Below are 22,942 nucleotides of genomic sequence, written 5' to 3' on the forward strand. Positions count from 1 at the left end.
AAAATGTAACGTACAGATGCTTGATGAGCCATTTATATGCTCCAACGGTCCAGCCCGCACCAACCGTGGTTACTCCCTATTGCGGGATCTTCAAATCCGCCAAGACTCTGCGCCCCCTTACTACGTAAAAAAGATTTTGCAACTTCCCCCATATCTCGCAACACAACTAAACTCATGTGTGCGAAGTTAAGTCTGCTCATTGAAGCTCCTGAGCATGGGGCTCGCGGTCTCTCCGGGGCGTGCTTACACTGCCCTTGAAGAAAAACTGAAAGCTGAAGAATCTGCTGGTGACACACGGTACAGTTTTTTCAACGCCAATCTTGACATCGTAACCCGCGCCGATAACTTTTCACACTTGCAATCGACTTGCGAGACGTTTAAGAGCTTTAAAGAGACGGGTGTTCATGAAGGATTGTGGTGGCTTCATGTCGCTTCGCCATCCGATGACGATATTGAATCTTTGTCGCGCATGTTCAGTCTCCACCCTCTGACCACCGAGGATATCAAGGTCCGCGAACTCCGTGAGAAAGTTGAGCTCTTTGGCTCTTACTACTTCGTTTCCGTCCTTCCTCCACGGCCGCTTGGACTCAAGACCGTCCCCGACTCCTCAGCCAATTTCTACGGCATTGTCTTTCCGGAGGGAATCCTCAGCATCTCATTTGGTGGTGGTCAGGATCCTGCCCATGTTTGGAAGCGGATAAAGGAACATCAGAGCCTTTTCTCTCCGACGAGTGATTGGATTTGCTATGCGCTCATGTATGTCGCTTTTCTTGCGGAAATTGGGCCCCATGCTGATGACCGTAGTGATGATATTGTGGATGGCTTTGCCCCATTAATTAACCATGTGCAGACCGGCGTTGAGATGATGGAGGATGGCCTATCTGTCACGCGCCCCGATGATATCGGTTTGGCTCTTCAGAGCATCTCGAAGTGGCGTAAGGATGTCATCCAGATCCGCCGACTTCTGCACGACAAAACCGATCTTATTCGATGCTTTGCCCGTCACTGCAGTTACTCGGTAGCCACAGCTGCGGAAATCACCCTTTATCTCCGTGATATTCAAGATCACGTCTTGACGATGATGTCTAACCTGACCAGTGCCGAGCAAATGCTTTCGCGGTCGCAATCTAAATATCTGGGTCGACTTGAATTCGACTCGACTTGTATGCGTAATAGCATCGCAAGCACCCTGAGTCGGGTGACCATTTTGGGCACAATCGTTGTCACGATGCAGCTGATATCTGGTTCTTTTGGGATGAATGTAAATGTACCTGGGAAGTTTGTGGATAACTGTACCTGGTGGCTTGGGATCCTCGGGTTCTTTTTAGTATTTGGCCTGCTGTTTGTATTGTTGGCGAAACGAGCGCGAATCATCTAGGGACTTATAGGTAGACTTGTCTAGAAATTCAGTCGGTGGTATCAAGACATGCATCCTGACTAATATCCGTACTTCTCCGGTACATGAACTGTACGGGGGAACGATAAGGGTCAGAACCAGCGTGCACACAAAAGTGGCATGAAATGTAGAGCAGAACGAAAGACGCTGCGCATGGACCTATCTAGACGACAATGGAGAGCACGTGACAATTTGGAATGGTCGAAACGTCTGCTATTACAACCTCCAGCAACAACAATATTCCTCATGGATAAGAATGACTTTTTCTTCACAAGCTTCGGGCTAGTCGTGCTCGACGAGATCCACTTCCCCAATCAGAAGCCTTTGACTAATATACTTGGAGGATCAGGCGCGCATGGTCTGTACTAGCTCGCTGGTCTGTCCATCCAGTGGAATCGCTAACATGGGAAGTATATAGCAACTCTGGGAGCGCGTCTATTCCTAGCTCCTCCCTTGAGCAAAGCTGTGGCATGGCCGATTCATATTGGAAATGACTTTCCAGGTCAAATTTCCGACCTGCTACAAAGCTGGGGAATTACGTTGATTATCAAGAAGGAAGTGAATCAATCGTCAACTCGGGGCTTACTGGAGTATAAAGATACTACTTTTGGACGTATGGGACATAACCCATAGCTTCGATCATTGGCTAACAGATGTTTAGCAAAGGATTTCCAATACACGACCCCTGTGCTAGCTTTCGATGAGAGTAAGGATGATACCCAGATCCTGGCTTCGAAGGCATACCACTATCTTGCAGCACCGCAGGACATCAAACTTCGCATCTTGACTCTTCAATCTATGCGGCATGATCTTGGTGTATCAAACCGACCCCTCATAATATGGGAGCCGTCTCCTTTGGCATGCAATCCGGAGAATCTACAAGCGTGTCTAGAAGCAGCACAATATGTGGATGTTCTTAGTCCTAATCATCTCGAGCTGGCGAAACTTTTCTCACAGGCGCCACAGGCTGCTTTCAGCAAAAGCAGGATCGAGGAGCTGGTATCGAAATTGCTGGATCGCGGGGTTGGACCAGATCGAGCTGGTGTGGTCGTTGTTCGAGCTGGTGAGCATGGCTGTCTTGTGCAATCACGAAACATATCTCCTAAATGGCTTCCCCCATTCTATGGATCTGGTTCCGTCGAAGGAATGGCTTCTTCAGTGGTTGATCCGACTGGAGCCGGGAATGCGTTTCTGGGTGGATTTGCTGTAGGGTACATTCAAACAGGAGAGGCTATACAGGCCGCTTGCTATGGAAGCGTTGCTGCATCATTTACATTGGAACAGATAGGCATGCCGGAGGTGGATAAAGGCGATACTGAGATGTGGAACGGGGTCAGTGTGCAGGCAAGGCTACGGCAGTACATGTCGAGAGAGGAAGTCCAGAAGCAGATAGAAACCAAATAGGAGGCCCATTCAAGGGTACGATTGGGATCATTGGAGATCATTTGAATATCGGATTTTTACAATCCAGCCTAGTTCCCCCAGACCAAGCACACGTGTGCAGCCAGCCAATATGAACAAAATAAACGCCGTCCTTGATAACCCAGGATATCCCCCAATAGAACTTCTCGCTATCTTTCCAGTCTTCTTTTTTCATTGTCTCCTCAAGCTTTGGTCGGCTCTAGCTTTTCTGGAAAATCACACTCTCCTGCGACGCTTCGCGCTGCCTCCATGATCAGCAACTTCGCCGGGAGTTCCTCCTGCTGTCGCAGGACTGGTAGCTTCGCTATCGGTCAACTGCTCAACAACTCGTCCCGAATCCATGTTACCAGACCCAGCATCGCCACCAAAAGCAGAACTGTCAAAGCCATAACCAAAATGGTCCTGCCCATGGCCTGATCCGTCAAAAAGATCACCATCACCCGGAATATCACCAAAGTCAAATAGGTGATTCGTGTCTCCATCATCGTCTTGACCAGGGACCAAATGTTCGTGCGGGTTCGCTCCCATCTCGACGGAATGACCAGTATGATCAAGATCAATGTGTTTCTTGTCGTGGTCTGGGTCTCCAAGGTCGGTAAAGTAGTCATTGTTGAATATCGTATCAAGATCGAGTGGGGGCGGTGGAACATTTCCGTTTCCATCTGGTCCCAATCCAGGTATGGCACCAGTTGGGCTCAAAGGCTGAAGAAGATTTGTGAGGTTTTGTACAGACCGATCCTGTTCAGCTTGCATCTTGACTAGATTGTCAATTTCTTGCCGAGTGTTTGCGAGGCGGCCTGAGTAGTTTGGGGGCATGGGTGGCGGAGTCGGAGTCATAAGCGCGTTGTTTGAAGAGCCTGGAACAGTGGGATTTCCGGTGTTGGTTTCACTGGCTATGCGACGAATCATGTCGGCGCGCTCATTGGCAGTGAGAGGCAGATTTCCTTCGAGAGAAGATAGAACATTGGGAAAGTCAGTGAAGTTCGTGGGGATTCCATTTCGTGCATTCGAGTTCTGGATGACGGACATCATGTCCTGCTGAGGGGAGCTTGCATCGCTTGGCTGTCCCGGGTGCTCGGATTTGTTCTGACGTGGACTATTGTCGAAAACCTCCTCCACATGTCCAGGCTTTCCAGCACTTGGCTGACGAGTATGACCCCGAGACCTTGTCTCGTAGGATCCGCTTGCTGCCGGGGATATGGTAGAGCCGCGGTTGTTCTCGTCCACGGTAGGAGGGGCTTTCAAAAGAAGAGGCTGCTTCTTCATGGTTCTTTGACCAGTTGGGCTAGTCAGTCCCGCCAAAGAGCCCAAAGAAAAGTCATCCCCCACATCGACAATGTTTCCTTGGTCCCCAGAAATGGCTCCAGCAAAAGTATTGGCGATATTCTGGTTCCCATCATTTCCTTGCAAGCTGCGGTTGTATACAGTCGCAAGAAATGTGAGTATGGCGTTGATTGAGTTTTCGTGGCGGGTATGTTGCTCCTGAAAGTTTGCAGCTTGTGCGTAGAGCTGCTCATGCTCTTTCCGTAATCTGGTAATAGTAGTTGAAATAATTTGCTGCTGCTGGCGAATCGCTTGCAATTCTCGGTACACTCCAGACAGCTGATCTGATGGCATGGGGGTTTCTGTGAGAAGGGAGAGCTGTTGAGGTCGTGGTCGACTCTCGCGAGTTGCAGCTGCACCATCGTCCCCATAATCTTCCAGTTCATTTTCCTCTACTTCCTCGGTCTTCACCCGCGGTCCACCTTTGCTCCCTTTGCTCGCATGGCCTGGTGTGTTTTTCGGTTTCTGGATCAACCAGAGCAAGTCTGGGTGGCCACGTTTGAAGTATGGATTTGCGTATTCGCTGGGGCTCTTATTCTTCCGCTCGCTAGCACGCATCGAGTTGTCGGAAAGGCCAACCTTCTTGTGGAATCCATACATGTTCAATTGTCGGACAAATGAGGCGTAGTTGTTGTGTTTGAACAGCTCGGGGATCAATGTCCTCGCAAATTCATCCTCGTCTAGTACAATGAAAGAATTACCGTCGTCGGACCATCGAATCAACTCGGTATTCTTGGATTCATCAAGAAAGCTGTGATGACGGGTTAGAACTCCATTCAAATGCAGTAACCTCTCATTTCCGCAACTTACCTGCTGAGTTTCTGCACAAAAGGTGGAATTTGTTTTCGTTTCGCTTGCGACTCTCTCTTCGCGGCCAGCGCCCGTGCATACAATTCCTCGAGGCTTTCGCCCCATGCACCCGACTCCCCCGGGTTTCCATTCGCATTCTGGTCCGAATATGTCACGGGTGCTTGCTCGTACCCACGATTTCGACTGACAAGCTGATTTGCCTGCTGGCGACGAGCCAGCTGGTTGTTGGTTGTTGCCGGAGAAGGTACATCTTGCGCGTTTATGTTTCCCTGGTTGTATGCAGAATTTTCGGCGTAAGAGGAGGCATTCACAGCATTCACAGCGGGGTTCTGCCCCCACTGCAAGAATTGGTCGTTGGATAACTGAGAGCCTGGGTTCGCAGATGGGTAATTGGGGACAGCACCCATTTGAGGGTGTACTGCAGGAGTCGTTCCTGGGGCAGGTCGTTTGCGCGTTATGCCTTGAGAGCTCATGATGGACTGACGGGTCGAGGGTGTGTAGGGTATCGCAGGAGGTGTGGGGTCGCTGAGTAGGTCTTCGACTGGCGAACGCGTGTTGAGGAACAAAGCAGGTCGCAGGGGTATCGAAATTATTATATCGATGGCAGTGCGAGCTCAAAATTCAATTGATTGGGCGTGAATATCGTCCTAGGTGATTCACTCACGCCAAAAGTTTGGCTCCACCAGGGAATCGGACAAAAAACCGGCCGACTGTTCACAGCGGAACTCGAAAATCCGCCGAAAAAATTCAATGAATGGCAGTGAATGTATTTCCTGCAATTCTGGGATGTAGGCGACCGAGGCAGACCTGGCCACGGCGAATGAGGATTTGGGTGAAATCCTACCTTGCGACCACAATCAGCGGGTGAAAGATAGCGGCATTCAGAACAACTCGAGGCTCCAGCAAAAGGGGCAAGAAAGGCGCTCAGCTCCAGTCAAAACAATGACGGATGAGCGGTGATATGAATGCGATCGGAGCGAAGGGTGGAATGGAGCGCAGGAATAAGAAATCTTGCGCCGCGATCTTTTGCTAGACAATGAGGTCAATCCAACGGCGGGAGTCACATCTGATTGGCGGAAACATGCTAAGTCATCACCAGGCGGAGTGTCACTATCAAATAATGAATGAAGAAACTTCATGATCACTAAAACGTATGAATTACTTTGAATATGCATCAAACTTGGTGTCAGTCTTTGTTTTATTTGGTTCAAATGCCACATTTACTTTTTAACTAGCGGTATCATCACCAACGAGTTCCTGAAATCCTTTCATCAATGCCTGCCACTCAGCTGGCTGGGTCTGTGTAAACTCTTCCACTTTCTTCGGGCTGGCCAGGTCTTCGGCCATGCGGGTTTCATTTGTGGTGCCATTCAGCACTGTAATGTTACCGAGCCCCATCACTAGTGTATACAGCGCAGCTGCGGGACTGATCCCGATGTGAGCAGCGAGTTTCTGCACCGGCTCCGATCGTACAAGCTCCGGGTTTGCAGTCAGTGTCCAGAAGCTTTGGTAGATGATGTCTTTCTCGCGGCAGAATGCTCGCAGTGGAACATCATAGAGAGTATCGTCATAGAATCGATTCTGCACGACTGAAGGCTTCACCTTCACCACGGGGGAGGTATAAAGAGCATGAAGTACTGGTAGAGGACAGTTGGATATCCCTAGGTTGCGAATCTGGTGAGGTACATAGGTCTGCAAGGCCTCCCATACCTCGATAGTCTGCTCGATAGTACGCAACGGGCTATGGACAACCACCGTGTCAATGTACGCCTCGACCACGCTCTTCGGGTCAGCAGATGGTCGAAGATTGTGCAACGATGACTTCATCGATGCATGTACCTGCTCCGTCAGGGATGCATTGGCATCATAGGGCATATTATCCGGGTCTTGTGCAGATACTGGACTAAATTTGGTTTGGACCTGCATCAAGTCAGCGCCAACATGACCAAAACAAACCGAATCCAGTGTCAACGCCACTCACGTAGAGATCCTCTCGTCGGACCACTCCTTCCGCAATTGCCTTGCGAATTCCATCGCCGACCAGTGGCTCCTGGTAATGTCGAGGTTGAGCCGCTGTGTCAATACCGCGAAAGCCGGCGCTGACTGCCTTGTAGACAAGATCGGCTGTCCGGTCTTTCTTCCAGGCAGTGCCGTAGAGGAAATTTGGGATGAGAGTCGGTGGGGAGTCCTGGAAGGAACGTAGGTAGTACTTTTCCCACATTTTCATCATCGCTCGAGCCATGTTTTCTGTGATGGGAAATACCAGGTAGATCGAATTTATAATTGACTTGGATGTTGCGGGGTCGAAATTCTTACTAAGTTGGAATGTCGCTGTTGACAACGTTACGGAGGCGAGTAGCGGCCATGAGGACAGAACCTTTAATATCACATAATGAATACTAGAAAGTCATTAATACTGCAAAGCTAATCTACCCCTCCATTACTTGAATACATCGCAGACTTTTTGGAGTTACGTTCGAAACCTCCACCAAACTTTGTCCTTCCACTTCAATTTTTTTCCTCTTTCATTTCTATTCCGCTTTATATAAATTTAAAGAGCCCTTTGACTATTTGACTAAACTGGTATAATAGAAGTAGAATACTAGATAGGATACTAGATAGGAAACTAAGTAGAAGACTAAGTAGGGGATATAGTAGGAGATATAGCAGGAGATATAGCAGGAGATATAGTAGGAGATATAGTAAGAGATATAATATAATAGCTAACATTGAAGTCTAGGCGCTACGCTAAAAGGTTCTGTCCTCATGGCCGCTACTCGCCCCCGTACAACGTGACACCGGCATCATTTTCAGAAAATCCCGGGTGTGAATTAGCTAGACATGCTTTTAGTCAAATATTGCGACGAAAATCACGGGTTGAGATGTCCAAGAATGGATATAGTGACCAGGATATGCATGTGCATACCAGCTTAGTGATATCCTCGGAAAACGCGGAAGCCTGGACAAAACACCTTTGCTATGTATATAATCAGCGATCGCGGGGCCCCAATATGAGGGCTATCGATGTACATAGCACCTGAGCACATCCTTCTATATTGGCAGTTTCAATCTCACAAAGTCAACGCCAAAGACTCACTCGTCCAATTTCACGGTATTCTCGCAAGTTCACAGTTCAGCCGCGATACCGGACATCTGGATGATTGAATTAACAGTAAAATCATAGGAGACTACAGGATTGATCAGTTACAGCCAAGATCAATAGTGGCCCCGCAGCGTGGCTTAGACGGCATATTTTCTGGGCATGCTTCTTGGCGAAAAAGTTCTCTACGGGGAATGACAGGTAATACTTAGTAATTATAGATCACGTCCACGAACTGATAGCAGATCAAAGATTGGGTAGCATTAAGATTCTAGAATTAAGGGACTTGACACAGCCACCCCAAATCAGGTCGCTAGCGCAAAGGCACGCTACCGCATTAGACAACATATTTTTCAATTCACCCCGCATGCACATGCGAATCAACGAGCTATCCCCAGAAACGTCTTGGCTTATGGAACTCTGGAACAGGCAGCTCCTTTACGTCTATAGGCATTGGCTATCTTCATTCTGGGTGGGCAGAGTTGTTTCTATCTATAGATCCAGTGCTCGCTTGCATACTCGATGGTGAAGATCTGTGAATCCTCCCCAGCTCAACAATCTAATATCACTTCTAGGAATGTAGGATGATAGCCTGCAGCTGTGAGTGGTCAACATACTTAGTTGCAAGTACTTTGGCTCTTCAGATCAACAGGGTTCAACGCCGGCGTCATTTATAGAAACACAAAACTTGGCAGCACGAGCAGCAACATCAATTGATATAAAGGCGCAATGTTTCTCGTAAAAAGTGATCAATTCAACAACAATACATACTATCACCTGGTTGAAGAATCTTGAAAGAAATATATGAACCAACAATCCAATATCAATCGTTTTCAATCAGACATTATGCGTACACAGCAATTGCTCGCGCTCAGTGGCCTTGTGCTCGCCAGCAACATCGCGATTGCGGCCAAGCTGGAGCACGACGATGTTCCTAACCGTTGCTGGGCTGCCTGTGGCTCTATTGTGGGTATCTCCGAGAGCTGTGATGCGCAGCATGACAATGATCAGGCTGAGTTGCAGTGCATTTGCAATTGGAGTCCAGCGAAAACGCAGATCCCACTCTGTGCGGCTTGCATCACCCTATACGATGACGATGACGACGATGATGATGACGATGATGACAACGGTATGTAGTTGTTGACAATCATAGCCAGTTCCCTTACTCATATTTTCTTTCAGATGCTCTTGATATCGTCCAGTCTTGCTCCTTCAGTACGACGACGTATAACGCTGCTGCTGCCACTACATTGAGCGCTTTCACTTCTGCTACCGATACCGGGGTCGTCAAATCGGCTGTTACCACTACAGCCAGTGCAGTCTCTGTTAGTAGCTCCCAGAGCTCCTATGCAACCACTTCTGCTGGCTCTACCTCTTCTGAGGGCTCAGCTTCTTCCTTGACTCCCACAACTGATGCAGCTGCTGGTATAACCGGTCCTGGACCTGTTTACATGGCCGCTCTTCTGGGCATGTTGCCTCTCGCTTGGCTCTAAGTAGTATGCGCTACGGCTGTTGCTAGCTCTGTTTTAATCAAGTTATCAGTATGAAGGGACAACATTGGGTACATGATGTTTATTTTTATGCTTTGAATATCTTAAACGACTCTCTTTAAATTCAATGATCGCAGTTACCTATGTATTTTTAGTCAGTTATAGACACTCGCTATATTTTCTTTTCAACTCAACCTTACCTGATTTACGGTGAATTGGGTGCTGTAAATTTAATTATGTCCAACATTGAAGTTGAATATTCGCAAGTTTGAAACTCATTTAATCCCGTTCATAGCTCCAGCTATATGGTGGATATGAAGCTGAAACGCCCCGGAGACCTCAAGTACGACGAATTTAAGCTTCCTGATTTCCTTCAGATGATTCATTTCATATATTCGTTCTTGAGGTCATCCTTTCACCCTCTTCAAGTTTCTTTGGGCAAAAATTGACCAGTATGCATAGTTCAAATTTATTTTAATTTTTATACTTTGTCAACTTGGAATGTTTCCATCGGTCCGTATACATATATACCCAGTAGTTTGCCTATGTCTATTTGTGGCAGAAATAATTGTGCGGGATGTAACCTGATTTATGTACATATTTCAGGGCAGGCAACTTCATGCTCACATGTGCAAATTTAAGTACTTCATTCAGATGTTCAAGTGACCATTGATGCCAACGTTCCAATATTTAAAATCTTGAACATTCGTCCCTTTGACTCCCTGAGATTAAGGTCACGTACTTACTCGACGCATTGCTAGGTATTATGCCCAGGTGCATGCTTATGTACCACCTACTTCCAACCTGGAAGGTTCCGGAGTTTTATCTAGATGTCGTCCGTTCAAGTGAAATGTTCAATTTTTGATGTACAGTTAGCAGGAGTTAGAGACGATCTGAAATTCAATGTTGGAAAAGGAATTGGAATTATGTACAAAGTAAAACCGATAAATGCCAATTTATATCTACGGATGCGCATATACATAAGATGTTTGTTCGTCACGATAGTCTAATATATGTCACACATTATATATACAGATGGCGTATTAATCCGTGGCTGACGGGTCAAGTGTCGTCTTTGCGTGAGTCTGTCGACGAAGGTCGTCATTTGTGTCCTTCCATGGATGATTGTTATTATCCGAGGCCGTTGGTAGATCGTCAAGCTCATGCCAGGGACCAGCGAAATCGAACGGCTCCTCATCACTTGTATCTTTGTTCGCAACCTTTTCATTGTCTTCTGTGATTTCTTCATTTTCTTTCTCTTCATTGTCCTCGCCCCAGGTCTCACCATCGAAAGAATCCCCAGGCAAGTCAAACCCTCCGAAGAAATCCTCGTCGTTTTTCAGATTCTTGAACGGATTATCAGAGATCCAGTCAGGAATCAACGGCTCGATGTACTCCATATCATACACATCCGAATAACATTGCGCTTTAGTTGGACATCTGCAGACACTGTTAGCAAGTCAAGCGATTCCAAATTTCAACCTATAAACGTACGTGACGGGATCCTGCCCGAAAATAATATGCCACAGATACTCAAACACACGGCCACTGGTCTCATCATCCAGTTGCGTATCCATCAGCCATTGATAATAGTGCATATAGTCGCTCAGCGGTCGGGCCAGCACCTGCTCCTTGGTGACCGCAAATTGGGCACAGCACGCTGTTCCAATCACCTCGGGGATATCTGTGTTGTTGAAAATACCGATCCAGGCTCCCGCGAAGGCGATTTCTGTTGTGCGTCCTGCTAACTGTCGGAATGGGTAGACCTCATCCGGGCATCCCGGAGTCCAGTCACAGCGCAGGTTAACATATCCGACTTTGCGGACGTAGTCTAGCTGCAATCGTTGCACTGTCTGAGCATTATCTTGCTCCATGAGTTCGACATGATCGGCGTAGCGATGTGCGTGTAGGAATACCATAAACTCGGGCAGATTGTCGTAATGGTCGATAATCCACGTAAGGTAGATGTTGCTCTCTTTGCCTTTATTTTCTGCCACATGGTATTCGGATTCGGGTTCGTCAACGACGTAGACTGCGTTCGGCCACCTAGAATCGCATTCGGATTAGCGCTTGAGACTAGCAGGGGTCTAGAAAACGGCATTTTTATACAAAGCCAAACGCAAACTTGAAGTGAGTGCTTACTCGGGCAGTTCCTCTTCCAACCAATCGGAATCTTCCCAAGACATCCTCCCCAGCACAATAATGCGATCCGTCAATTTGGGCACCGGCGGCTTGGGTGTAGTTTGCGGTTTCGGCGGTTGGTTATGCCCATGTCTTGACCCAATGTTGTAATTTAAATCTTCCAGGTACTCCTCCCAGAACTGATCATTATCGTAATTTGAGCCGGGCACGTCCACCGGAATCATTTTCGGTTCAAATTGCGCTGGTGTAACCGGCAAACCGGTTGCCTCGAAAAATCCCTGGGTGGTTGAAGTTGTCATGGACGATGAAATCGACGACACAATTGGGGAGCTTGAAGCAGCCGGAGTCGCAGGGAGGTCGTCGCCCGAGACCAGCTCGATATGGGTGCCAGCATCGTCGAGGATAAAATCTGGGACACGGCTTGTGCGATCAGGTTGCCATTGCTCGTCAATTGTGGAGAGGTGATTCTTCAGAATGAAGATAGTGAAGACCAGTGCGACGGCGATGGCCACGCGAAATGTTAGCCTCATGTCGACACTGGAACTCTTTTCCAGAAAAACAATCCACGAGGGAGGCAGAGAACTTTAAAGACTGAAGACGCTTTTTCTGGTTCTGGATTGGCCCCACTTATACTACGTCTGCATGTCAACGCCTCATCCGCCCATATCGGTACTTTTTGCACAATTCTTAGGAGATAGATAAGGGTAAGTAACTTGGGATAATTTTGACAAAGTCGCTACATTATTTAGAGAGAATGAGCATAGAGTCTGGGGGATGGGTAGATACAGGGTCTTTAGGCCCCGTTCTCATTGCGGCCTGCAGTGGGGCCAAGCTTCGTCAGCCTTTCGTGTTCATCACTGTTTCATGCTTCTTCGTCATATCTCAACATATGATTGGTAGTCTTTTCGACCGCATTTGGGTCCAATGAATCTCGATCGATATGATGGAATGTCACCCCGCCAAAACTCACATTCTTGACATCTGCCTAGAGTTGGATTTTGACTCGTTCAAGTCCCGGTCGGCAATAGAACCTTGTTTCACTCAGGTACGAACACGATTATACTTGACACACAGGCCGGAGTCCGCAGTTTCTCCAGAGTCTTTAACACTGGTCTACTGTAGATTGTTGGTATAGTGCCATGCATAAGCGCCTTTTTATTGGGCCTATAATGGCGCCGATCATCACCACGAGGCTAGCCTATTGGACCACTTGCACCACTAAAGCTTAAAGTCCAAATGCCGGTATATGAATTATTGCCAGAGTATTAGCCACTTGACTAGCTTCCTATTTTACACAGGCCCATGCGTGACTTGGCAAGGAATCATCTTTTATAAACTGACGACGTTGTGATGCTTCTACCTTGTGCCTGAACTATTTCATATTTGAATAACTAAAATCCGACGGATCTGTGCAGTAAAACATGATTTTGGAAATCGATTGGTCTGGATCACAGATCTACCCTGCCCATCTATAACCTGGGTACACCGCGGACTTCTTGGAAATACGTTCAAAACCACCAGTCCCCGACTTCTCTATTTTGCCCTTCTCCTTCCAGTTCTCTTTTCCTTTCAAGTTTTTTTTATACTTTTCCGCTACATTTGAATTTGGAGAGCCCATTGAATGTTTAAGTAATCAGGTGGGAAAGAAGGTAGAATACTGAGCGCCAGACTAAGTACGAGACTACAAGGGACTCGGGACTGGGTAGAAGGCCTAATAGTAAGAGGCTAAGGAGGCGATATAGTTAACTTGGATGGGAGACATAGTATGAACATTAGTCATTCCATTAGGAAGGCGCCGCGACGTCGCGCAGCGGAAAGCCTCTCTAGATCACATGAGCGCCCCAACTACATACACTAGGCAGCTTCAACAGCCTTGACAAGACGACCAAGCTACCGACGCAGTTAACTTAGAATCCGAAAAATCCAACTGCCATTAGCTCGCTAGACCTGTCAGGCAGGTTGGCACCTGACTAGTGGAAGGATTTGACCAAAGCTCAGTATTTGAAGCTCAGGATGATCTCCCAGCAAATAGGCGCGCTTTCTGGGAATTAAACCCAAGGCAGCTTAGTTACTTCTCTACACAGTGCAAGTTACAACCACCCAAGCTCCACTTCGGCGAACGCGGGACCTTTTTACCCCTGGCTGAACGTGCTTCTCTCCTGACGTGAACTTCCGACCCACGGCAATCGGTCCTACCCACCAGGCCCTGAAGCTATTATACGTAAAGGTCCCATAATAGTAACATTGGAAACTGGAATTATTGTGAGCGGAGCCTATGATCCTTCCAGGAATCTTCCGACGCTCGTATCTCGGCGGCTGCTCAAAAGGATCGACATTCCAGAACAATAAAAAATAGGGGGTAGACGTTCATCAATGGGTCCATAAAGCATATCCTCGAGAGGGGAAGTGGCGAGGCAGAGTAGATCAGTGACCTCATGAGAGACCTGAAGAAGTCCCCCAGCTCAGAAATTCGGGATATCGCGTGAGGGAATTCTGTCCCTCCATGTGTGGAGTACAGCACTTTGGACAATGCAGACCAGCATTTGGGCAAGTACACCCTCGACCAGAAAAGGGGGTAATTCGGAAAAGCTCTCAGGATCCCCGGGAAGCCTTTCCCCCTTTTGCTCCGTACGCTTCCCCATCACCACGCCAGATCCCGAGAGCTAATTGTCAGGCTAGGCACGAGTCCGGCGCGCCGGAGCTGGTCTAGTCGACTCCACCCGCTGCAGACCATCGGGTTCTGACGTTCCCACTGCAAAGGTTCCAAGTCACCTCTAGCGTGTTTCTAGCTTTAGGCTGAGCTTCTCAGGAGCTTCCGCGAGGCCGCTAGAAGGGGGGATGCGCGGATCGTGGAGCTCAGGCGGAAGTTTCAATTTCTCCAAGTGGGCCTGGTGTGACATAGCTCCATGCGCAGTCAATCAGGGAGAGCTTGGAAAAAGTGTCGGGGAATCGCTGGGCCGTCCCGCTGGAACCAGATTACCTGTCATGGGAACGATGGAGATACATATTGGTAAGGAAAAAGCAATGAAAGGTGGGAAATGAAGATATACCTATCATAGGATTAGGGGGCAAATACGTGGTGGCAAACCAGTGAGGACGCTACTGGATCGAAGCAGAAGATCCCCTGAGCACGCTATACCGGACTTGATAACACGAGAAAAAAATAAAGAAATATATCCGTAAATAAAAAAAAAACAAAAAATAAGAAACGAAAAAGGAGGTCATCACATTAGTTAAGGAACTAGAGAAAAATGAATGGAGTCGTGCCAATTATAGACAATCAAGAGTACTCCATAGTGCATACATCAATGTGAAGCTACAGGGGTGATCCAAATATTGTATCAGGTATAGTGTCGGGCAGGTATCGCGGGAGCACGAGGCATTACGCGAACCGCGGTGGACATCAAATGTCACCAGTATTCTCGTCCCCCCACGAGTTTTCGAGCTGACAGTGAAACGTAGAATTGAATGTGGGCTCCATTCAGCAGGTTAGTTCTGTACAGTAGAGAGATCCAGTCTTGCGCCTCGTTGGCCAGCTCTCTCTTACGCATTTGAATTTCTCAATGTCCACTGAGGCGGAGACATAATCCACTCTGACAAGCCAGATATGGAGCATGGACCCAGTATTTAGGAGGAATCGGAAAGGAATGACGGGCAGAGGGAGCCGAGCGACCGCTGGAGCTTCGACCAAACGAGAATGGATTCTGATTTGGTGGAGTTGCAGACGGAAAGGAGCCGGCTCCAACACATTAGGGGGGGCGATCTAGTAGGGACTGAAGTATCGGAGAAAAGAAAACAGATATTGAAGTGAGCAGTGAGCAGTGAGTGAGTGTAGTATGTATCATATGTACTAGATAGAGAAGTATATCGAAAGAACAAACTTGATGTATAAGAAACACCCATTGTCCAGAGTATAACTTTGGATAAAGTACCTATTGGTTTAAGCCCCAGGGATCCATCGGGTATGTCCAGGGGCAAAAAAGTGCAAAAGTGCAGGGACTGGAGATCTCTCTAGTTCATTTGATTTGATTTGATTTGAATTGAATTGATTAGTTTTAGTTAGTTTTTAGTCTCAAGCCTTTTTTTCTCTATATAAATCCCGAACACCACGAATCCCGATTTCTCTGTCCTTTCTTGTGAATTTCCGAGATTTCTCCCAAATTGATTCTCACTCTTGAATCCTTAACAAAATCCTCCTACAAGACAGTCCAGACAAGAAAAAAAACCTCGACTCCCTTACTCCCCGTTCTTGGCGGCAAAAAGAGTGGACCAGCTTCCCACATCCGGCCTTGCGTGTCCCAATTTCCATCCTTTTTTCCTTTTTCCCCCCCGCTCTTCTTTCCTCCCAATTTCACCCACAACAAGGGGAAAAAAGTCGATCTTTCTCAGGTGAAATCATTAAAGGATAAAAAAAAAACTACCCCCCCATATACACATTTTTACGGCCTTTCCTTTCCATAGGCCACCAAAAATACCAGCACAAAAGCCCCCCTTTCATGACCCGAACGTGCACGACTTTGCATCCGTGAGCGATTTTGCTGCGTTTTTTCTTCTCCACCGAACACCGCCCGTTGCCGTGGTGTCTCTTTTCCCGACTTTCACACCTCTCCATGTTCCAATAGCTCCGTGCGACGGTATTTTGTTCGACCTCGTGCGTGTTTGTGGTGGATTTTACGTGCCCACATTCCTCCGGTCCTTGCCAAGGATTCTCCGTTCCAAATGAGTTATCAACAACCGGACATGTATCACGATCCTTCCGCGCGTTCCCCTGGCTCCCAGCGGCATCAACAACCCCTCCACCGCCAGCCTTCGCGCCAGTTTGATGCTTATGGTGCTATGCCTGTAAATCTATATGAAGATCAGATGGCTCGTTACGAATCTGCCAGACTGGAGCGTTTAAACCCACCGATGCAGAACAACAACTCCTACTCTTACGATCTGTCCGGATCGCAGACCTGGAACCCAAACGGCTTTGCCAACGCCCAAACCCTCGGTGGCATTCGATCGGCCTCGGCCAGCCTGAAGCCCGCTACCCGTGGTCGTACTGGTTTGCCTACGGTACGTGAAAACAGGCCTCCATCGAATTTTTTTTTCCTTTCCGATTTCCCCCTTCCCTTTGGTGCGGCGGACTAACCAGATGGCAAATAATAGACTTGGCTTGATCAGCAACCGGGAATGCCCAGTGCCTTCTCCAACCTGGGCCCCGGTCCCATCCAGAGCAGCGCGATGCGCCCGGAAGCATCGGCTTCATCCGAGGGCGATGACGAACTCATCCCAACTGCGATCGTCATCAAGAACATTCCGTTTGCCGTGAAGAAGGAACAGTTGGTGCAACTGATGACTGAGTTGAACCTACCCTTGCCCTATGCCTTCAACTACCACTTTGATAATGGGGTGTTCCGTGGACTGGCTTTTGCCAACTTCACATCCGCTGAGGAGACGGCTACCGTGATCGACGTGCTCAACCACTTTGAACTTCAGGGCCGGAAATTGCGAGTCGAGTACAAGAAAATGCTGCCCCTTCAGGAACGAGAGCGGATCGAGAGGGAAAAGCGAGAGCGTCGCGGTCAGCTCGAAGAGCAGCACCGACCCATGCCTTCCCAACTACACACTCAGAGCTCTATGACTTCTTTGAACTCACACATTCCAGCAACTTCCCCTTCACCTGTGTCACAGCGTGGTGGTAGTGGTGGCCATGGCCAGAAACTGGGTAAGTGGATTCTCTCCGAATGAAGAAGAAAATTTTTATCATGACTTGGTAGCTAATGGACATTTGGTCTTCTACAGATGTGGATTTGAATGACACGCAGACTCTTCAGTACTACTCTCAGCTCCTTTTGTTCAAGGAAGACACTACCCGCGATTCCGTGATTTTCCCCTCCAACCTCACCCCGTCCCAGCGACGCACGGTTCATACCCTGGCTCATAACATGGGGTTGGCCCATGCCTCCCGGGGAAGTGGGGATCAGCGCCAGGTCCAGGTACTGAAGGTCGCTGCTGGCAGCAATGTGAGCCCACCGCTGCAGCCCATTCCTCCTGCCGGACAGTCCGACAACTCTCGCCGTGGACTGAACCGTGCCGCAACCATTGATTTTAGTGAGGCCCGCAACGAAGCGGGGTCTGGGGCCTTTAACACCCTTCGTGGGCAGACATCGGGTTTCCTTGGTGTGCTGGACTCCCCCGGCAACTTCGCGAACACCCAGAACCTACGTGCCGCCAAGTCCTTCGCCGACTTGCGCTCCTACACCCCTTCCCCTGTCCCTTCCTCCGCTAGCTTCCCCGCCGCGTTGCAGTCCAACGGGACTCGCCTCCAGTACGATGGAGCCCCCACAGGTGCTTCCAACACCCCGACCCTCACCTCCGCGCCCTCCGGATCTTCTCTCGGTATGCAGCGTGACGATAACCTGTTGGTCAACAGTCTGGGTGGCCTCTCACTGGGTACGGGTATCGGAGGCCCGAACTCGAGCCCCCGACGATTGCGTGGTATGTTCTCCTGGGACCAGGACAGCCAGCCCTCTGCAACAGGCGCCATTGGCAGCAACCGTGGAATGGGAGTCGGATTTGACAACGCTCAGCAGGAGCGCATGCCGGTTCGCCAGCCTCGTGGGCCGACCCCCGAGAAGGGCCCCGGTTTCCGCCGCCAAAACGGACACCAGGCTCGCGGCAGTGATGAGCTTCGCGCCAGCTCCGGCGTCGAGATCATCGTGGAATAGATGTCTTGTTTCAATTTCCTCCTTTCCTACTCCGACGCGATGAAAACGAAATGGCGATCCCCCACCCTGTTTTTTGCCAGCATCCGACTGCTTTGCCGCGAGACGAATACGAACTTGTATCACGAGGCCCTGTTCTGCGAAATTACCGGCTTACGATTCGATGAGGGATGACGAGATGACAACCAAAAAAGACCAGAAAAAATCCATTGTTTCGCTGATCCAGCCAAGTTTAGACTATTACTTTGGGGCAGCCCAGCAAATCCCACAACACACCACTCACAGTTTGAACGATTCTTTGTTGTGACTTTTTTTTCCTTCCTTTTTACCTTTTGAGAACCTTGCCATGGGTCCTTCAATGTTTTTTTCCGAGTAAAACTTGGCCTTTCTTCCTATTATTCTTTTTTTTTTCAACCTTCTGATTCTGTTTGAATTTCCGCGGGCGCCGTTTGCATGCAAAATCCCATGGCTTGGTTTGTGTTCCCTTGCAACGCTGGAGCGGATCATGACCCCGCCGCTTGGTGAACGCGGGACGCATACGAAGAATGACCAAAAAGAACCTGCCGCCGGTAGGAGACACGACAATATCAGCATTTGCATATTCTTGCCTGTTTCCGTCTTGTACATGGGCGACTCGCATCTAATGTTGTTCCAGCCCCTTTTTTCTTCTTTTTTCTGCTGGCCTGCCTCATCTCCTAATATTTCAAGTTACAGCTTTTTCACTGTTTCTTGGCCTCGGGGAGGACACTCTTTTTTATACGCTTTTTTTCTCTTTTGCCTTTACTGCGTAATTGAATTCTTGATCGGGATGTTTGGTTTGCCGCAGGATATATGACACTCCGGGCAGTTCCTGGATCTATGAAATAGATTCTTTGCCATCTTTGCACATCTGATGGTTATCTTGGTACTATTTCTTGACTACATTTCGTAGCTCAATGGATGTACTATGACCATTCTCTCATGGTGTCAGCAGACAAAAGGACTGAGATCTTGGATCTGATCTTCCGTGGCTGATGATCTTTTCATCTCATCGGAGATTTTTCCTCTCTTCGTGTTTAGTATGTGTTGCTGTCTAGGAGCTTTCTTTTTCAATGTTGTACTCGGATTTTCATGATCAATGTACCTTTTATATTACTGTTTCAATGGGTTTCAGGTTTGATGTCTGCATATGCAATATGTAGTCAGATTTGTAGATCAACTTTTCCTCTATACTTTGCCTCAAGTGCAGTTTCCTAGTAATTTTAAGTCTTCGAAGCAGCTACTAGTATACTATGTATACGACTTGAATGTCTTAGGATAGTTTACGATGACCTGAATCCGTACAAGATAAGTATTCAGTTCATCAGTATTAGAATGGTAATGTAGTGCCAAGGCGCGGGGCGTTGATTTGTTTATTATGATCATTTTCCACGGATATTAATGTGGCCCCCGGCATGTCCCTGTCGATCGCCCCATGCACGTCGCAATTAGTTCGCGCTTGTTGGAAACAAACATCCTACGTGGGGGTACTTGCCCCTCAATTATGAATCCGAGAAAAATTACTCCTTAAATTTCAAAAATTTCGTACTCAAATTGGAATCTGAATTATAGCTATTGTATGTCATAAAAGACTCAAATCTTCACCCGGATATCGGACTGGAACTCGGGGCATTATGGGACTTGAGGAATGTTCGGTTGTTTTTCCTTGATTCATTGGAGGAATCCTATTTGTAATCGGAGGATTCAAAAAGTGACAACGTCAACACTTACTACTGTACATGCAGAATAGGTAAGAAGCCGCCGAAGCGAAGACTAGAATCATAAAGTAGAAATAATTTCCCACACTACCAGGATATCCCCAATTTTCCCATTACAGCGCCCAGTGAACTCGAAATGATCATGGATCGAAACCAAAAAAAAGTAGAAAAAAATAGACCGGGGAATAGACAGACAACATATTAAAGTCACGCGCCGTGAACGAAGAAACAACAAATAGAACACAGGAGGGGAGCGAGTTTTGCGCAATCAGGGGGTGGATGTGGTGTTAAAACCATTGTATCCTCCGACCGTGCCGGCCTTCCATTTCACAGGAATTTTGCTCCGTTTACAGCTCAGGCTTTCCCTTCTTCTTCTGCTCCACCTTCAAGAGCAGGGCACGGTTGATACGAGGCAAGACACCACCGAAGGCGATAGTGGCGCGGATGAGGGTATCCAGCTCTTCGTCACCACGGATAGCGAGTTGCAGGTGACGGGGGGTGATACGCTTGACCTTCAAATCCTTGGCGGCGTTGCCAGCAAGTTCCAGCACTTCGGCAGTCAAGTATTCCAGAACAGCTGTCACATAGACGGCGGCTAGAAGGGAAAGTCAGCATGGGTTAATTCATCAACGATGACAAGAGAAACGAAGCGTACCCTTAGCACCCACACGCATCTTGTTCTGAGTGTTGTTCTTCAAGAAACGCTTGACACGACCGCAGGGGAACTAGGAAGGATAATGTTAGCATATCGTTCGGGTTTGAGTGACGCGACTGCTTCGCCGTAACCAATAGGGAGAACATGCGACCGTAAGGCACAATGTCTAGCAACCCCTCCGAGGATAACCCGGTCAGAGTAGCCAGTGAGGGGAACCCAATCGACGCGTCTTGGACATCTTCCATCGACTGCTAAATTCCCTTGATCACACCTTCTCCCTTTGTGATATGCATAGGCAGTCGAGCAAATAGACCAGCATACTGACCTGCAGACCAGCTTTTGCGCTGTGAGACTTCTGGGCCTTCCCCGCAGAGTCCTTGGAACCACCCTTTCCACCGATCGACTTTCCCTTTCCACCAGGCATTTTGGATAATATGGGTCGCAAAGAGGTGTAGAGCGCGTAGATAGTAGATCGCAGGCGATCCGAGACAAAGTTGGATGGGAATGCGATTCAAAAGAAGAGAGGCACGCGCGTTGTTGATGGATGGAGAAGTCAGAAATGTAGCAGCCGGGACCAGTCGCTAAAGACTGCGACCGCGGGCCCGGCGCTAGTCCTGATTAGGAAGCCAGTACAACTGTCGCTCTTGTTTGGCGTAAATCAAGAGCAATCAACGCATCAGAGAGAGCCTCAGAGGTAAGAGTGATTTTTGTAAACCGTGATTGAAGATCCCGAATGAGCGATATCTTCAAATAATAGCCCAGTTGGAGAGACACATATCATGGCTCTAGAGGCATTTAGTAGAAAGCCCGCTTGCGGGCCACCATACTGTCTTCAGCTCATCTTGAATCGTCCCTAGTCTTTGTTCCAAGAAGGAAAGGCCTTATTCAATAAGCTCACAAAGCATTTTCCCGTGACCATGATCAATCCAGGTACATTGAGTTGCGTATTGACGGTATCCTGATGCAGGTCCAGCTGGGAAGTTGTGCATTTCGAGATAAAGGTGGAGTGGCCAAAGTCCCGTGATCCGGCCGAACAGATGATCCGTTCCATTTAATATACGTGGTTTCCACTTTCTCCGAAGATCGAGGAAGAGGTTCGAGTTTTGTTGTTATCTCCCCCCATCTCCTCTTCAGTTTCCCCCCTGGTTCAACATCCTTAATCCTTCAAAATGGTTTCCCCTCAAATGTGCGTATACTGAATTGCTCATGATGAAATTCCACATACTGACAAACGTCGCAGTACCAACCTGGCCATCATCTTGGTGATGATGCAGCTGGCCAAGAAGGTTCCTTTTGAGAATCCGGATGTTCTGATGGCGGTGCGCGGCCTGTACCTTCTGTCCAACTTGATTATCTTGGCTATCAACCTGTACACCCAGTTCAAGATCAATCAGAAAAAGGGTATGTCGCACTTAGGGGAGGGAGTCGCGTGGCCCCGAAGTCCTTATCTGTGGAGACCAATGACCTGACAAATACTGTTTCCTTAGATATGACTACCCTCAAATACGTTGAGCCTGCTACCATGGGCACCGGCGAGGAGGGCAAGCCCGTCACCACCACCAACATGGACTACGACAAGGGCCAGGTCCGCCAAATGTTCCGCACTCAGCTGATGGGTGTCGGCATGATGGCTGTCATGCACTTCTACATGAAGTACACCAACCCTCTCCTCATCCAGTCCATCATCCCCCTGAAGGGCGCCTTTGAGAGCAACCTGGTCAAGATCCATGTGTTCGGCAAGCCCGCTACCGGTGACCTTGCCCGTCCCTTCAAGAACGCTGGTGGATTCATGTCCCAGGGCCAGCCCAAGAGCGACAAGGCCTCCATTGAGAATGCGGAGAAGAACTACCGGGGTGGTGTCAAGGAGGAGTAATTGGAGAGATGATTTGATGTGGAGGATCCAGTTATTGCATAGACTCGTCCGTTCTTGACCGAGGCCATGTTTACTTGCTTCTTATTGTATTATATTCTCCAATTCCCATGGCATTTAAGGGGGTTGAGCTTGATGACATGATAAATTATAATTATCCTAATACAGTAGCTTGCATCATGAACTTGCTTCATGGAATACTTTGGTCTGAAGCGTGCAGTGCGTTGTCCAGGTTAAAATGTTTTAAAGCCAATTAGTTGAACTTGAAATTCCCCAGTCATTGTTTGT

General features: G+C 48.2%; 8 protein-coding genes across 8 annotated transcripts; 4 read left to right on the plus strand and 4 right to left on the minus strand.

Annotated features, from left to right (window-relative positions):
- Window positions 1-214: 214 nt before the first annotated feature.
- Window positions 215-2,800, plus strand: N7520_004765 (uncharacterized protein; the record flags this gene model as incomplete). Its single annotated transcript, XM_057138699.1, has 2 exons — window positions 215-1,139; window positions 2,058-2,800. 2 exons carry the CDS (start codon window positions 215-217, stop codon window positions 2,798-2,800), a joined length of 1,668 nt encoding a protein of 555 aa, XP_056996906.1.
- A 234-nt stretch (window positions 2,801-3,034) lies between these two features.
- N7520_004766 (heat shock factor family protein) lies at window positions 3,035-5,424 on the minus strand (the record flags this gene model as incomplete). Its single annotated transcript, XM_057138700.1, has 2 exons — window positions 3,035-4,892; window positions 4,952-5,424. The coding sequence occupies 2 exons, from the start codon at window positions 5,422-5,424 to the stop codon at window positions 3,035-3,037; spliced, it is 2,331 nt and encodes a 776-aa protein (XP_056996907.1).
- Window positions 5,425-6,178: 754 nt separating this feature from the next.
- On the minus strand, window positions 6,179-7,196 carry N7520_004767 (putative aldo-keto reductase (AKR); the record flags this gene model as incomplete). The annotated part of the gene is made up of 2 exons (XM_057138701.1): window positions 6,179-6,871; window positions 6,933-7,196. Coding segments are annotated over 2 exons (957 nt in total), but the record flags the coding sequence as incomplete, so codon positions are not given.
- Window positions 7,197-8,897: 1,701 nt separating this feature from the next.
- On the plus strand, window positions 8,898-9,544 carry N7520_004768 (putative GPI anchored protein; the record flags this gene model as incomplete). The annotated part of the gene is made up of 2 exons (XM_057138702.1): window positions 8,898-9,180; window positions 9,234-9,544. The coding sequence occupies 2 exons, from the start codon at window positions 8,898-8,900 to the stop codon at window positions 9,542-9,544; spliced, it is 594 nt and encodes a 197-aa protein (XP_056996909.1).
- A 1,040-nt stretch (window positions 9,545-10,584) lies between these two features.
- On the minus strand, window positions 10,585-12,213 carry N7520_004769 (DUF3431 domain-containing protein; the record flags this gene model as incomplete). Its single annotated transcript, XM_057138703.1, has 3 exons — window positions 10,585-10,981; window positions 11,036-11,587; window positions 11,684-12,213. 3 exons carry the CDS (start codon window positions 12,211-12,213, stop codon window positions 10,585-10,587), a joined length of 1,479 nt encoding a protein of 492 aa, XP_056996910.1.
- A 4,189-nt stretch (window positions 12,214-16,402) lies between these two features.
- Window positions 16,403-18,396, plus strand: N7520_004770 (uncharacterized protein; the record flags this gene model as incomplete). Its single annotated transcript, XM_057138704.1, has 3 exons — window positions 16,403-16,741; window positions 16,835-17,393; window positions 17,471-18,396. The coding sequence occupies 3 exons, from the start codon at window positions 16,403-16,405 to the stop codon at window positions 18,394-18,396; spliced, it is 1,824 nt and encodes a 607-aa protein (XP_056996911.1).
- A 2,080-nt stretch (window positions 18,397-20,476) lies between these two features.
- On the minus strand, window positions 20,477-21,208 carry htz1 (histone H2AZ; the record flags this gene model as incomplete). The annotated part of the gene is made up of 3 exons (XM_057138705.1): window positions 20,477-20,724; window positions 20,785-20,854; window positions 21,110-21,208. 3 exons carry the CDS (start codon window positions 21,206-21,208, stop codon window positions 20,477-20,479), a joined length of 417 nt encoding a protein of 138 aa, XP_056996912.1.
- A 745-nt stretch (window positions 21,209-21,953) lies between these two features.
- Window positions 21,954-22,657, plus strand: N7520_004772 (PHO88 family protein; the record flags this gene model as incomplete). Its single annotated transcript, XM_057138706.1, has 3 exons — window positions 21,954-21,970; window positions 22,025-22,185; window positions 22,272-22,657. The coding sequence occupies 3 exons, from the start codon at window positions 21,954-21,956 to the stop codon at window positions 22,655-22,657; spliced, it is 564 nt and encodes a 187-aa protein (XP_056996913.1).
- Window positions 22,658-22,942: the final 285 nt, after the last annotated feature.

This window comes from Penicillium odoratum (genome assembly GCF_028828045.1).
Source record: "Penicillium odoratum strain IBT 22623 chromosome Unknown utg000004l_segment0_segment0, whole genome shotgun sequence".
Taxonomy (NCBI): domain Eukaryota; kingdom Fungi; phylum Ascomycota; class Eurotiomycetes; order Eurotiales; family Aspergillaceae; genus Penicillium; species Penicillium odoratum.